General features: G+C 45.6%; 1 protein-coding gene across 1 annotated transcript in view; it reads left to right on the top strand.

Moving 5' to 3' along the window:
- Gata4 (GATA binding protein 4) overlaps nt 1–16,478 on the top strand; it is a 74,465-nt gene that overhangs the window by 31,442 nt on the left and 26,545 nt on the right. Inside the window, 1 exon segment of the mRNA XM_015499411.2 lies at nt 1–111. This exon segment is cut by the window's left edge and continues 109 nt beyond it. Within this exon segment, the coding sequence (XP_015354897.2) occupies nt 1–111 (111 nt within the window).

Raw genomic sequence — 16,478 nt, 5'->3', positions numbered from 1 at the left:
TGGGCGCGTCCTGGGCCGCGGCCGCCGCCGCCTCCGCCGGCCCCTTCGACAGTCCGGTCCTTCACAGCCTGCCCGGGCGGGCCAACCCCGCCGCCCGACACCCCAATCTCGGTGAGTACTGAGGGAGGACCCCGAAAGGGGGCCGGCATCAGGCTGGCTGTCTCCAACCCTCCTGGGGCTGGAGATTTAAAGTGTTGGGTGGGGGAGGGTGCTTGATGCCATCGAGTTTCCAACGTAAGCAAACTGGAAGACATGCTGGTGGCGATGGGCTGTAGGGCGGTAACCAAAAAAAAAAGAGATGAAGTGGAGACAAGCCCAGACCCAGAGTCCGTCCGGCTCCCAGCCCGGGGATCCTGGGAGGACGGCGCTGGCGACCCCGCGGGGTTTCTGCTCCGGTTTCCTCCCCACCCTCCTCAGCTGCCTCAGTGGAGCCCTGATTACACTGGCTTGGACCTGAGATCCAGGCCATTTGGCAGCCCAGTTGGAGGATCCCTCCAGGTGGCAGATGATTTTCCCGTGTGTGGAGGGGTGGGTTTCACGCCGGAAACAGGAGGGACCAGCAAAGGAGACCGCCTGGGGGTGGATTGAACTGGGGTCTGCGCTGGGTGGGTCTTCTGGGCGCTGTGTGGTCCCGTAGTCCCAGGTCCGCAGGGCTGGGATGGGGCCAGACACCTCCGGTTCTTTATATTTTCCGGGTTAAATAGAGACTTTGCAGCTGCTTCCACACCTTGAACCTCCTCTTCCCCCTTTTAGGCAGGGCTTAGAAATCATGATGGACGCAATTCAGACCTGGGAGGGACTTCAATCAGCCCCACTTCCCGGATTTGTAGATGAATGAATTGATCTCTCGGCCTGGCACTTCGGCTGAGAGAGACAGGGAAGTGGCAACCACTAATTCAAAATGCAAACGACCTCTGGTCTGAGGAATTTCAAGGAGGACTGGAGGATCGGGTTTGAATTGAGTTGGCTCTTTGGAGGGAGGGGAAGCCCAGAGAGAAAGTTAACATTTATTGACTACCTACTAAGTGCTAAACCCTTTGCTTTTGTTCTGGCTTTGAAGAGTAAAGTCTGCCTCTCCCTGTTTCCAGTATTGAACTGGCTCCTGTAGGGACACTGGCTTTGAAGACCTTTTAAATTATTCTCTGGCCCTGGGTGGCTGGGGTAGCTCTCTGGGAGTGGGGGTAGGCATCCAAATACACATCCCAGGTAAACTGATTAACCAAGGACGTGGCGCCGGGGCTGGGGGTTGGGACTACGGCTCCCTGCGTCCCCCATCCCCACACTGGGAAACCAGATGGCACCCCTGCGGGGGAGGAGGGGCCCGCACCAATCTCTGCGGGTGGACCTTTGAGATAGTGTGTGGCAGAGTCTCCATATAATGGTGGCTGGAGGGGGGTGTGTGGGGCGCTTCCGCCCTGCGTTCTTATTCTCTGGGGTCTCTTCTGAACCCCTTCTGGGGCCTCTGGTTTAAAATAGGATTTAAAATAGGGAGGAATGGCCCCCACAGTCTTCAGGGTGGCACTGGGCGTTTCCTTTGGAACCCCTGTAGTTTTGGAGTGAGAATTTGGTATTTGCTTAAGAAAGAAGGAAGATGCAAATCTAAAGACCAGGAGATCTTGGGGACCTCCGAGTTACAGCCTCAGCAGTAGTTACAACACAAAGCGACACTGTGTGAGTGCTCACTGTGGGTATTTGGATTTCACCTTGCAAGCCCTCCGCACAGGGAGGTACTGAAGTCCTGGTTCCCCAAATTCCAGGGTCAACAGTGGGAGCTAACCTTTGAGGAGCATCTAGCCAGGACTGCTCCTGGCTCTGGCTCAGCTCCACCCCACCCTTCTTTCAGGAAGCCCCTGGGTTTTCTTTCCTGCCACAGCCAAGAGTTTTAAGTGGTCAAGTTATGAAGGTGCTACGTTGTCTCTGAAGGAAGGCCAGGCATGTCGGGTTGTTGGTGCTGAGACCTTCAGCATGTTCTGCTGGTGGGCGGGGCTTACATAAAAGCATCATTTCCACCAAAAGCAGTGGCCCCTCCCACCCCTTCCCCTTATGGAGAGTGAGCCTAGGGGCCTGGGCCTAACACATGCTGGAGGAGCTCTCCACCCCAGCTACTCCCCCAGATTCTGTCTCTGTGTGTGGGGGGTGCTGGGGGCGGGCGTCAAACCTGGGGCCTCCTGCTCGCTAGGCAAGCACTTTAACCCTGAGCCATATCCCCAGCCCCTTAACGTGTTCTTCCCTCACAAGGTCCTTTGGTCAATGCCTGGTAGCTTAGGTGGCCAACTCCGGTGATGGGAGGAGGAGAATGGTGTCCATGCTGCTTGCTGAGAGCTAGGTGGGGAGCTAGTGACTACCCACCTCTGAGGTGGCAATACAGTGCGCTGGAAAGAGCACAGGTGTCTGAAGTTGGGCAGACCTAGTTTGGGTTCCAGGTGCCCCATGTGATCTCAATCTACCTCTTTTTCTGTAAAATGGGATCATCACGACTACTTTTAATGTTGTCTTAATTAGATAAGGTGACACTTGTGATGTATAGTATTTGGCTTTGTCCCTTCACAAATCATGACATTTTATTAAACACACTCACTGTTATGTACAGTGACCAATTTTTCTGTTTTTTTTTTTTTTTTGCCCCCCTGGACTGAGGAGATTCCCGGAACTTTTAGTGCTGACCTGAACAGTCTCCAGTGAATAGGATGGTTGGTCATAAGTAGACATGAAATAGGTAAATGACTCCCTGACCTGGTCTAGGGGAATTAGCTGGGAACAAAGAAGAGAAAGCAGAGAAGGTTCTTCCCTCCTTGTGAGTGTGTAGAAGTCTTCACCTAAGTGGTGCCATCTGCACTGGGCCTTTTTTTCTTTTTTAGTTGTAGACCAACACAATACCCTTATTTATTTATTTATCTACCTATGTAGTTATTTATGTGGTGCTGAGCCTCGAACCTAGTGCCTCACACGGACTAGGCAAGCGCTTTACCACTGAGCTGCAACCCCAGCCCTGCACTGGGTATTGAAGGAGTTGGCCAAGAAAAGAACCTGCAGTTAAAACAAAAACAAAATGAAAGAAAGAAAAAAAGAAGATATGTCCTCACTTATCAATATACTGTGTAGTGCCATGAAATAATGCAACATGGCCCGCCTTTTGCTTAAAAATGTATTTATTAACACAAGTAAAACCACAAAGACTAATTCAATGAGGAGAAATAAGACTACACCTTTATTTTTCTGTGAAGTATTACCTGCTTTGGTATTAATAGTTAACATCTTGCCAGAGTTCTTACATTGGTTATTGGAATAAGACAAAAAATCAAGATGATAAAAGGCAACAGGGCTATCTGTAAAGCCCTGCACTTAGGTTGGAAGAAATTATTCTGCCCTGACTAATGTATGTGGACTTTAACTCATTCCAAGTTCAATATGAGCAATGACCCTGAAACAATTATTGAAATCCATTAATTAGGCACATAAGTGGAGTTCTGTGACCTTCCTGAGGGCAGGTGTGGAATCTTACTCATATTTAAGTGCCTGGCACATGCTGGGCACTTGACAAATATTTGAGTAGAGATCTGGGAGATATTGCCCCAGTCTCTACCCTGCCCTGGTCAAACTACAGGGAATGGCTGCTTGAGTCCTTTAAGAGGCAAACTGAGAGCCTCGGGGGAGCTTGGGCAGGATGGAGAGAGTCCTGAAAACCTTGGGGAACTGCTGGAGGAAGCAGGGCTTTCAAAGTCTACTGTCTCTTGGGACGCTGTGGGTGAGTAGATACTAGGTCTCAGAACACTGTTGCCCATCACTGTAGTCCTGGAAATGCATCCTGGACACTGGCGGTGTTTGCAGGGAGGATACATGGTCACATGCCAGTGGAAACACGCAGTCTGTTTTTGCATTTCAAGGGCTGGGATCCGTGTGTGTTGTATAACAGTGGCAGGAGGATTAAATAACCAGTTGTGGTGGTCACACTGGTATATACATTTGGCAAAACTCATGGAAATACAGTCTTAAAATAGTGTATGTACATTACTCCATCAGGTACAGTTGATGCTCTCAATGAATTAATGTGTGTGTATATTTGAGACTGAAAAGGAGACTGATATGGAAATTATATGTAAATATGCCTTGAAGGATATAGTGTGGTGGTAGGTGTTCCTGGAAAGGCTAAGGAATATATTTTACTAAGCAATATTAATTCTTTTGTGTCATGGAGAAACAAGCAATTATAATATTCTCAAAGGACCTCAAAAATTTTGAATCATTTGAAAGCTCCATGAAAATAACAATGAAATACAGGTGCGCCAATTTCTTTTAAAAGTTTTGTTCCATTAGGTGCAGGGTGGGGCACTCAAGGTGCTCCAAGAGTTTGTTTATGGCGGAGATCTGTGGAAAATGCTGTAGTGTATTTTGGACCTCTGGGGGATTGCTTATCAATTAAGCCAGTTGCTTTCAGAGCCAGTTCATTTATTTTGTGAGACCAACTCTGAAGTAGCCTGTTTGACTAGAGAACAATTTGTCAGTCTTCAGGAAAACCGAAGTTGTTTAACTTTCCGGTTACCACCCTGAGCAGGTCAGTCAGAGTTGGAACTGGTCTGTGGTGCTAAGTAGAGAACCAATTCAATAAGGAAGGTGTGTTGGGGCCGCCTGGGGCATGTCACTACCCCCAGTGAGACCTGTCACTGCCCAATTGTGTCCTATCACAAGGTCGGCCACATTTGCTAGGCACTTTCTAAGCACTCAGGTGGAATGATGCACAGGACACAGTTGTAGATAACATTTTCTTCTGTATCCCCCCTATATATTTTTTTTTTGTCTTAAATATACTAAGAAAACAAATATACTCTAAGGTGTGGGGAAACAGGAACTCTGATACCTGGCTGGCAGTGTAAATTGGTACAACCTTTATGGAGGTCCCTGGTGGTATCAGTCAAGTTACAAAGTCGATAGCCTTGACATAGATTTTTTTTTTTTTTTTTGCACCAGGGATTAAATTCAAGGGCACTAAACCACTGAGCCATATTCCCCTTTTTTGTATTTTATTTGGAGACAGGGTCTCAATGAGTTGTTTAGCACCTTGCTTTTTGCTGAGACTCATGATCCTCCTGCCTCAGCCTCCCAAGCTGCTAGGATTACAGGCGAGCACCATGCCCAGTTTGACATAGAAATTTTGACTTCTAGGAAGAAATTTCGTTCTACAAATAAGCAGCACATATTCATTTCATTACTGTTCATAATAAAAAAAAAAGTTGGAAATAACCTAAATGCACATAATTAGGGGACTGTTTGTATATATGTGGTACATATGAACCATAAGTGTCATGTAGGCATAAATAATCATGAAGGTCATTAAGGAAATCGGTAGGATTTTAATAGTGTATAGAGCACCATACTCTGTATAAAAAAGAAGAATAGATTGTTTTCACTTGAAAATACACAAATTATCGCTGGAGATATTCTAGAGATCATTTGTAAAGAATTTGAAGTATGAATTTGTGGCTTTGGTGGACTGTGGGGAGGATGAGGATGGGTGAGGGATGAGGCTGGGAAAGGACATTCACATTTGTGCCTTGGAACTTTAAAAAGATTGTAATCATTTTAGCTATTTTTGTACTCATTTATGTGCTTCATTATTAATTTAGTAAATAAGAATACATTTAAAATACAGAGAAGTTAAAATTAGATTGGCTTAAAAATTTTTAATTATATTTATGTGTACAGTTCAGTGGTGTTAAGTATATTCATATTGCTGTGTTAACAGATCTTCAGAACTTTTTTATCTTTCAAAACTGAAACTTAATACTCATTAAAAAATAGCTCCCAACTGGGCATGGTGCTGCATGCCTTTAATCCCAGCTACTTAGGAGACTGAGGCAGGAGCATGGCAAATTTGAGGCCAGCTTGAACAACTTAGTGAGACCCTGTCTTAAAATAAACAAACAAAAATAAAAAGGTCAGGGGATGTAGCTCAGTGGTAGAGCTCCCCTAGGTCAATCTCTAATACCTCAGAAAAAGAAAAAAATCATTCCCGATTTCTTCCAGGCCTTCAGTTCCTAGAAACTCCCATTCTGCTCTCTGTCTGTATGCAGTTGATTAGATACTTCATGTACATGAAATCATACAGCATTTGTTCTTCTGTGTTTCAATTAACAGAATGTCTTCAAAGCTCATCTACACTGTAGTATGTGCCAATTTTCTCTTTAAGGCTGAATCTATTTCACTGTAGTATAGAGCACATTTTGTTTGGACATTCATGCATAGGTGGACTCTTGAGCTGCTTCACCTCTTGCTCTTGCGAACAATACTGCATATATACATGGGTATGGAGGTACCTTTAGAGTTTGTTTTGTTTTTGGTAGTGCGGGTTGAATGCAGAAGTGCTTTACTGCTGAGCTACATCCCTGTCCTTTTAATTTTTTATTTTGAAGCAGGGATTCACAAAGTTTCTGAGGCAGACCTCAAACTTGCAATCTTCCTTCCTCAGCCTCCTGAGCTGCTGGGATTACAGGTGTGCTCCACTGCACTGGTCTGAACCTTTGGAATTTTGAAGGATGTGAATGTTATTACCTATTTTTGAACACTTATTAAGCCAATTAAGTTTTTAAAAACAGGCCTATATTATTCATGAATCTACTTCCTGATAGTCTGTCTCCTGGTTTTTGTTTTTTTAAAGAATTTTCTATTTAGTGTTTATGGATACACAGGAAAAGTGCTTTAAGACATAGATTGATGTTTATTGAATTTTTTTATTGAATGTTTATTGAATTTTTACTTGTTCTCTTGTAAATTCCTTGGGAGTCCTTGGTCCTAAAAATGTCTTCAAGACCCTTCCAGATGAACACCATCCCTACCTGCAGTCCTGAATTTAGCTTTTGATTTTGCTTAATCACCAGGATGCTGTTTTACTAAAGGGGGGGGGGGGGATTCTGTCTCCTGATCTCAGTTTATAGCAGCAGCAGATAAGTCAGCAATTGTCACATGCCCCCACCCCTACACCCATGAATTTCCTAAGGTCCCCTTACGGGCATAACACTCACCTTCTGGCCCAGCGACCTCTCCTTTTGGGAGTTGACCCTCAGGCTATTCTGGGGTCTGAACTTGCTGGAAAACCACTAACCTAGTAGCCCTCCTTTAGGGCAAAAGGTGATTCTTTTAAACCAGATTTTTATCCCTGTCCTTTTAAACAATGAAGTTGGACTGAATTTTAGAGCGAAAGCCGTTGCCAATGCTGCTTCAGTTTGCAGGAGAAAGAAAAAGGGGTGCTAGTTTTTCCTTGCCATGTTCTAGAAGAAAGCAGTCCTTTCATGCTGCTTTAAGAACTTGAAGGGACCTAATTGACCTTTGATAGGCCATGTCACACTTCATGGATGGAGTTCTCCACATTTTATTGGTTAACTATATCGCTATTCCTTTGTCACTTCCTAAAGACAGGAGGATGAGTGGGATGATAATAGGGATAGCCTCAACTGTGCTTTAATTTACATAAAATAAATATCTAGTTTGGGTACTTTAATGTTTGGATCCCAGCTAACAACCTGGTACTCTAGCCCGTTGTGAGGAATAAGTTGGTCCTTTGTCACCAGTGAGGAAATCATCAGTGACAGGGACTTCCAAGCCTTTCCTGGAGAGGTGGGTATGATGATCTCCTTTGTTCTGGAGGGAAACAGATACTCAGAAAGATGAACTGATCTGCTCACAGGGAGTGAACAACAGCTCCAGCTCAGAATCGCGGGAAATCCAGCCTCTGGGGTCGTGCCACCCACTCTCCCTCACTTTACATTTGCCACACTGAAGGTGAGGCCTTGTCCTTCAGAACCACCAGGTATGAGGGGCTAGAGGCTCCTTCTCCCCTCAACTCCACCCCCAGCAGCTCGCGGCCTCCCATCCAGTGCGGGTGTGGTCTCCCTTGAGTACCTTTCAGTGAATGCAGTGGCAGGAATCCCAGGAATTGCACCAACTTCCTCTTCAGCCTCTGGATCCTGGTGTGCAGGGAGTTGGAGAGAGGTTCCCTGAACTCAAACCCTCCACCCTGGAGGATTCTCCCAACTCTAGGGAGACAGTTGTCTGCTTATGGGAGCAAACCCTGTGGCACTCTCAGAATCGCCTTTCCTGAAAGCAGGCTGTAATCTTCCCTATTTTTGCTTTTCTCTAACATCTTCAGAGAGAGAAGGAGAAAACTGTGATAATTCTGACCTTAATAAAGATGAGCATGAGGCATGGATCAAGACTGAATAAAACCCCAGGCCGAAGGGCCCTGGGGAACTGGCGTGAGCGAACCCAGCAGCCAGTCAGTAGAAGTTTTCTTCTTTCTGGCAGGTGGCCTGTGGTTTTATCTATTACTGCTCTGTAATCAGAATTGAGCGGGGATAGTCCAGCTTCTTATCTGAATGGAGGGAATTTGGTTCTCTGGCCTTCTGCATTTTGCAGGAGCCCAATAATTGACTTGATGTTTTAAAATATCTTTTCCCCTATAAAGATGCAGGTAGTCCAGGCAGGGAAGCCATTCTGTGTCTGTAGTTATTAAAAAGCCTCTGCAGGTGGAATTTGAGTCTTTCACTCTGAATTGAATGATCATGGATAAATATGCATTGTTTTGGAGAATGAGAAATTAAGAAGTTACCACTCAAATTTGCTGGGAAATTTTAAGGATGATTAGACCATGGGCTTTGGGATCCCCCAATTGCAGAGCTAGTTTTGCTTCTTAGAATTGAGTCCTTAAATTATTTTTTCAACTTCTTTATTTTTCTTTCTCTCTCTCTCCCATTTTAAACCTCCATTTCTACTTCCAGAAATCTAGTCAAACTTTATCACCTCTGTTTGGAACTGATCGATAGCAACTGGTGAGCAGGTTAATTATAATCGCAGAATAAACGCTGAAGTCTCAAAGTTCACCACTTTTGCAATGTTTTCAAACCCCTCCAGGACCATGCCAAGAGGCGCTCATTGACCTGTTCTAAGCAGGTGTGGGAGTGTGAACCAGGGGCAGGCAATCGGATCTGATTCAGGACAACTCAATTTGGTTTCTTATCTGGAGCTTTTCCTATCTTACGATGTCTGTCATTTCAGATAAAAAAGTTCATCAATTGAGCTGGGAAATGGCAAGTTACATTTTCTTCTGATAAAAGTTTTCTAGTTGTTGTTTTATCAGGTTAGGTTGAAATCGTATGTGTCTCTGTCAAGGTCTGCAATGACCTTTTCAGATATTTTATCAGGTATTAGGTGAAGGAGACCTTTTTTTTTTTTTTTTTTTTTTTCCTTTCTTTTCTTCGACCTAGGAAAGAATGACCTGACTTCTAAGATCATAAATCAAACCAGGTAAAGAGAGGCAATAATACAAGTTGCCCCTCAAAATTGAGTAGGCGGGGAAAGACAAACAACAAATAAAACTTGTCCCTAGCACATAGCGAGAACTTAACTTGACCCTAAATAAAGAATGTGGTTCCCACAGAGTGCACAGTAAATAGGAAAAGACTGCTTATTTGAAAAGGAAAATGTTTTCCAGGCAAAGATGGCTTCAGAAAAACAATTAGTGTTTTTTTTTAATAGTATCATTAAAACTTTAATTATCCTTCTCCTATTAAACTCAATGCATGTTTAATATGGCAAAATGAAACACTTGGATGAACCCGTGTGCAAATAGTTGGTAATCTTACCATCACAAGATAACCACACTAGGCATTAATCCTTGACTTTCCACTTAACCATCCCTATGTAGGCATGTGTGTATCTATATTTTTAAATAGTCATAAAAGTTACTGTTTAAAGTCACTCAGCACCAAAGACAATTTCTCTGAGATTAGTGAGCCAGACTGGCTCCCAAAGACTGATCCCTTCAATAAAGCAAAATTGGGAATTGATTGAGGGAGCTGTTAATAATAGATGATCAAATGGGAAAGGTATGTGTAAAAAAGATGTTTTTTTCATCATAAGAGTATATAAACTCTTATATAGCCAACTTAGAGTGTCCTTTGGGTTTCAGAGACTTAAACATGTAAACTAAGCATGCATTCTACCTCTGAGCTATACCCCTGGCTGTTTATAAATTTTAAATTGGTGCCTCTTGAAGTGAGGGTCGCAGGCCGTTTGACTTTGGATGCAGTGCTGGCTGGGACATGTGAGCTGTAGCTGGCAACCTGCAACTCAGAAGGGGAACAGGAGCCCAGCAGCTCCAGGAGGGGATGGCTCATCTGTCTGCTGAGGAAATCTGGGATCTGTCCTGTGCCCTTGCTTTCCTGCTGTATGATTTTGGGTTCCTCAGTAGACCTCTCTTTGCTTGAATATCTGTATTTTTAAGAGGAAGAAATCAATCCAGATACAGAAATGGTGAGAAAGGCTGCTCTAGAACTCTTTGGAGATATTTAAAATCCAGCATCCCTCAGGAGAACCACTCAGGTTGACAGCATCTTTGCCCAGACCATAGCTACCATATTAACGCTGACCTCTGTGAGCCTGCTGGACAGCAAACCTGAATCCACATCATCTGTGTCAGACAGGTTTGTGTGGCTACCTGACTCATTAAGCAACAGTAGCTGTGATGTCTTGGGCTTGATGGACTAATTTTGTCCACTAAAATATAAAAATCAGTCTTGGGAAATCATGACTTCAGAGTGGTCAGTTTGGTTTCTGGATAAGCTCATTCAGTGTGGGAGGTTCTAGGAAGCTGTGGAGATTCAATAGAGGGCAGTGCTGGTTACAAAGGCCAGCACCAGACACATCCTTTTCTTCTGCCCACTTCCTATGAGCCACACACTTGGGCTATGGAGATAAGAAACGAGCAAGATGCTCTCTGAATCACAGCAGTGTAGACCTGGCACAGGAAATGAAGTGAGTGTGCAGGCCCAGGGCAGTCTGGAGATCTGCAGGGGACAAATCTGCGTTACTGGGAGCCCTTGGGATACCCTAGAAACCTAGACCTGTCTTGGTGCTAGAAGGTGAGTCCAGGCTTGCTGGAAGGACACTGGTCAGTGGAGTCCTGAGAGCTGAGTTGGGGTTTGCATGGGGAAGTATCAGCAGAGGACAGGGCGGGAGGCTGGCTCTTGTGTAGCCTCCCGTGGAGCATTCAAGGCTGGGAAGCAAACAGAGCCTTCAAAATAGCTCCCACCTGGCCTGGGAGAGTTAGAAGACATGGAAGTAGAGCAGGATCCAGTAGCACCTGGGAGCATAGCTAAGATTGTGAGGTAGAGATGCCCAGTGGCTCTTGCTGACTCCCTCAGGGCAATGACCGCCTTCCCCTGCCTTGCCCCACCCCTCCATCACAGCCAAAACTGGTGCAAATGGAGCCCCACTCTCCAAGTGCATCTGAAGGGAGTTACATGTCCGCACCCTGGCACAGGCAGCCGTATCATTGGTAACAGCGGACACACAGGTTGGTGTGAGGTGCAGCGCCTGGTGTTCAGGCTGAGAGGGAAGAGGGGACAAAACTCCAGGCCAATTTCAGCCCTCAAACGTGGATCCCCACCCTGGAATGTAGGAGGGGTATGTTTAGTCTAACCCAGGCTGCCGAGTGTCTTGTAAACCCCTTTTCTTGTGCTCTCTCTGGGGGTGTAGGCAGTGAGAGTGGCCTTGAATAGGAATATCAAGATTTACAGAGGAAAACTGTGCAAGTCCTCCTCACCAGGCCTCATGAGGTGCATTCACCAGAGCAGCTGCCCCAGGGGATTTATAGGTGAAGCTGGAGGGTTCCAATTCACCTGGCTTTCTTATTTTGAGTCAATTACTCTTCTTTAAGTTCAATTCTTGCCATTTATTTATTTATTTTGCAGCGCCAAGGTTTGAACCCAGGGCCTTGTGCATGCTAGGTGAGCACTCTACCACTGAGCTACAACTCTAGCCCCAATTGTAGCCCTATAAACCAATTTTCTTAATATAGAAAATTTAAATGTGCAAAAGTAGAGCATAGAAGATCCATCCTCCAGCTTCAACAAAGATTAATTAATGACTGGCTGTTTACCTATGCCCCCAATCACTGATCCCCTGTTAGTACTCTTTTAAAGCAAAAATCAGACGACACATCCTTGCATCTTCTATGTCTCTCTAAGAGATGTGTGGACTGTTTTTAAAAATATAACCCAAGTGCCATATTATCACTTTGAAACAAATTAACTGTCACTTTTTAAAAATCACTAAATATCCAGTGCACAAATTTCCATTTGTCTAATTTTCTTTCTTGTTAAAATTAGTATCTCAGTGACACTGTAAGTTGTCTCTGTTGATAATGACTCTTAAGTGTCTTTTAGTCTCTAGGTCACTTTAATTTTCTTGTCATATGTTTGCCAAAAAATCAAAGCTTTTCCTGGAGAGCCTCCGAAGACTGGATCTTGTTGTGTGTCCTTGTCCCGTTTTCACATAAACCTGCAGTTGGAAAACTGAGCCTAATCAGGTGCAGGTCTGCACTGCCATTGAGTGCTGTGGGCTGGATCCATAATTTCGTGAGAGTCTCAAATGGTGCTATTATAATGCCTTCATTCCTTCTTCATTTATTAGCTGAATTTTTTATAACGACAAACAGATTTCAACTTGTAGAGTATTTGCTTGTCCTGAGGTACAGTTTGGGTAGAACAGTCAGGATAAATGCTTGCTGTTTTCACTTTACTTTTTCATTTTCAAAATAATGAGTCTGTTTCCTAGCATCCTGTGTTAGTCAGCCTTCTGTTGTATCACCCATACTTGGGAGCTGTGCTCCCCTGTCCAGCAACTGGCTCCCTTGTAGGGGCAGTAAGGAGCCCGAGAAGGAAGACCTTAAGATCAGGCAGAGGAGTTTGGGCTTTGTGAATAGAGGGCAGGTGCAACTAAAACTTCCAGGTGGGATTATGTGCACAGCGGGGGAGAAGGGTGTGAGACCCGCAGCTGGTGTGGAGGCTGAGGCAGGTTCAGGCTGAGGCAGGTTCAGCCCGAGGCAGATTCAGTGGGGCAGGCAGCAGTGTGTCTAGCCTGGCAGTAAGTGATGGCGGTGGAATAGAAGGAAGGGCACAGGGAAATCTCCAGGGCAAACTGGGTATGGACGTCTGTGGTGAAGACCACGGTCAGTATGTTTCTCTTGGCCATAGGGTGGGGAGGATGAGCCGCCGCAGCATGTGTGAGACCCCTTCCTGTGCCTCTGCATCTCCAGTTTATGCGTTCTGGGGATGGGTCATCTTGACACTACTGCCCAGGGCTGGCACCTGCATTGGCTGAATTTCCTTTGGATCCTGGGCTGTCCTTCCCTGTTGTCATGGAAAGTGTAACTCCTGTCACTGGGGAACCCTCTACTTGGCCTACACGAGGGTGGGGTGAGGAAGGGGCATATGCTATAGTAAAGGGACCCTGTATCATGGTGAATCCTGGATTAGAGGCTGATGTGTCATGTGGCCCTGGCCAGTGTCACCTCACTTCTGTGGGATTCTGCTGCCCCATCAGGGACTCAGACCCATATTTTCCCAGGTGCTTAACTTATTGGGTTGAAAATGTTTGGAGGAACTTTTGAATGAGGAGGTGAGTACTTTTTTTTTTAATAGATTGTAGAAATTAAAAAATATTTTTTCACTTCCCAGTCCAATTCACACCTCCTTCTTGGCCCAAGGACAGGGAGTCTGACTAAGCGCCTGCTGTCCAGCAGTCTTCCTGGTTGATGGCACAGGCTGGGGAAAAATGGCCCTTCTCGGGAGGTCAATGTGGCCTCTTTTTGACAGGTTTGTTACTGGGAGAACAAACTACTGTATTTCTGGTAAGTCCCTTGGCATTAGGCTTGGGCGAGTCTTGGTCTTGTTGGGATGAGAGGACCTTCCCAGCCTGGCTCTGGACTCTACAGGTTAGGATTACCTCTGTCATGGTACTTGGGAGCATGGACTTGGAACCCTGGCTCTCAGGAAGTGCTGGACCATCTGCATCTGACTGTCCATCTTTTTTTCTACCTCATAATTCTATAACGGCTTCTTATGCAAGCTCTCTGTCTCTTGTTCTCTCTCAGTGGACTGTGGAAGAACTGGAAGCAAAAAGGGGCTGAATCAAAGACCACAAGGTCACACTGTATCTTAGTAGCTAAGAGCAAGGCAGAAGGTGGACCTTATAAATGTCTGAACACTGAGGTTAGGTTTCTCATCGGAATCTCTGTGGGCATCTCTGCAGGCAGCTTCACACATGTCTCCAGGCAGAATTCCTGAGAATAAGCCCAGGGCCCGGGTTCTCACTACCCTTCACCCTTTTTATTTGGATTATCATTCTGGAGACTGCACGTGTTTCTAGGGCAGGAATTAGACCTTACTTCATTTGGGGGTCTGTAATACAATTGCCTAGGAAATTTCAGATAAATGTCCATTAACTAAAAAGATAAAGTCTAGGATTCATCCTAAAGCAGATGCTTTGGTCCCATGTTTGTGCTGTATGAATGGCTTTACCAAGTCACCTCCAAGGGAGGAGAGAGTCTGTCCTTGTGAAAGGGGCCCCTAAGGCACAAGTTCAGAGATGAGACTGTCTGGATTCTTGGTCGGTATCGCAGGGAGAGGAACCCTGAAGAGAGGTGGCGGCAGATTGAAGGAGTGTAAGAACTCTGCAAAGGCGCCACAACCCAAGCTACGAGGCGAGCGAAGAGCATGAACTCCCCTGGCACTTTCTCAAATGTAACAGAAGGAGACAGGGCACCTGGAGGTGGGACCAGCTCTTTGGGCGAGATGGGTGGCCATGAGTTTATCATTGCCTCTGTCTGAAGCCCTGAGAAGGGGAGAGAGCCCCCAGGGCAGGGAGGAGATGCTATGAAGGCAGAGGAGGGACTCTGCAGAGCTGGCTTCCAATAAAGGTAGGGGTGAGGTGCAGGTGTGTGGGCAGCAGCAACATACCAGTGATAGAGGAGCCGGAAAGGAAGCTGAGAAGAATGGTTATATGCTCACCGTGTGCTCATTGTGTTTTAACCTTGTCGTAACGTCCTGGGCCCATCCCTTTTTCCCAAGGTGCCCTGCTGAGCCAGAATGGTGCCTCCTTAGCCTTCCAAAGGATATCCCTAACCCAGTGCATTGGTGTACACTGTAATCCCAGTGACTCTGAAGGCTGAGACAAGAGAATCGCAAGTTCAGTGTCAGCCTCAGCAACTTAGTGAGACCCTGTCTCAAAATAAAAAATAAAAAGAGCCAGAGGATGTACATAGCTTGGTGGTAAAGTGCCCCTGGGTTCAATCCCCAGTACAAAAAAATAAAAAAACAACAGAAAAAAAAATAGGGCTCCCTGCAAAGCCTTCACCTCCTGCCAACATTCTGGGCCTAGAGCCAGATCTGCTACAGTCTCTCTCTGCCAGTTTATGGAGACCTGGAGTTTTTTACCCTGCAAGCTTATGTCCTGCTGAGCACATAAGTCCACTGCTTTCCTGTTCCTCATGTGGAGCAGGGTCCCAAGCTCCTTAGCCTCTCGAGAGACCTGGAGAGAGTTGTCACTGCTCTCAACCTCATCATAACAAACGCGTAGGAGCTCAAAGAGCCCCTGTAGACACAAACTCTCCGACGGATGTGTTTAAAGGGTGTAAGTGCCTGTTGATTTTGGAGGCTAGTCTCTCCTGCCTGAAGTGCTTCACAGAAGTGACAAGACACTTTCCTTTGGGGAATGTTGATATTAAGTTTCCTGCCCCGTGTAAACACAACTCCAGGAATGGCATTAATAATGGGGACCCTGTCCCTGAGCAGAGCTGTGGGGCCAGAGTGGGTGGTGGGGAGCAGGAAGAAGAGGGAGGGGAGCACTGGCCAAACGGACCATAGAACTATCTGCGCACTAGAGGGTGGACCCATGAGCCAGGCTCCCTTGGGCTTCTATTCCTCATTGGGCTTCTATTCCTCACTGAGACCTACAGTGTTTTATTGTTTGGCAGCTGAGAATGGAGAGGCAGGAGAGTCTTGTGGCTGAGGAGCCGGTTCAGATAGAGACACCTCATCTAAAATTCTGACTTCTTCTTATAATATCCCCTAGTTTTCCCATCAATAAGATTGAATAGAGGGCTGGAGATGTAGCTCATTGGTAGAGCACTTGCCTAGCATGCACGAGGGTGGGTTCTAGCCCTTGTACTGAAAACAAATAGAAATTGCTTTTTTGGGGGGGTTATTGTATTAGTGTTAATAGGCATAGTACATGGCATGCAGTATCTATATGTGTTAGCCATCAGTCACTAAGTCACTAGAGGAGATGTTATTTAAAATAGGATCTTTTTGGTTCCACTAATAAAGGGTTAGGGTGTAGAGAAGACTGCCAGGATGAACCAATGAGGGTTTTGTGTATGCATTAGAATTTGCCTGGGCATGGTGGTACACACCTGTAATCCCTCAACTGGAGTGTGTGCTGAGGCAGGAGAATTGCAAGTTCATGGTCAGCCTCAGTAACTTAGTGAGACTCTGTTTCAAAAATAAAAATGTGGGGGTGCTGGGGTTGTGGCTCAGTGGTAGAGCACTTGCCTAGCATGCATGAGGCATGGGTTCAATCCCCAGCACCTCATACAAAAATACTAAATAAAGGTATTGTGTCCACCTACCAAAAAAAAAAAAAAAAAA

This window comes from Marmota marmota, unplaced genomic scaffold (genome assembly GCF_001458135.2).
Source record: "Marmota marmota marmota unplaced genomic scaffold, marMar, whole genome shotgun sequence".
NCBI classification, from domain to species: domain Eukaryota; kingdom Metazoa; phylum Chordata; class Mammalia; order Rodentia; family Sciuridae; genus Marmota; species Marmota marmota.
This window is presented reverse-complemented; position numbering and strand designations above follow the sequence as displayed.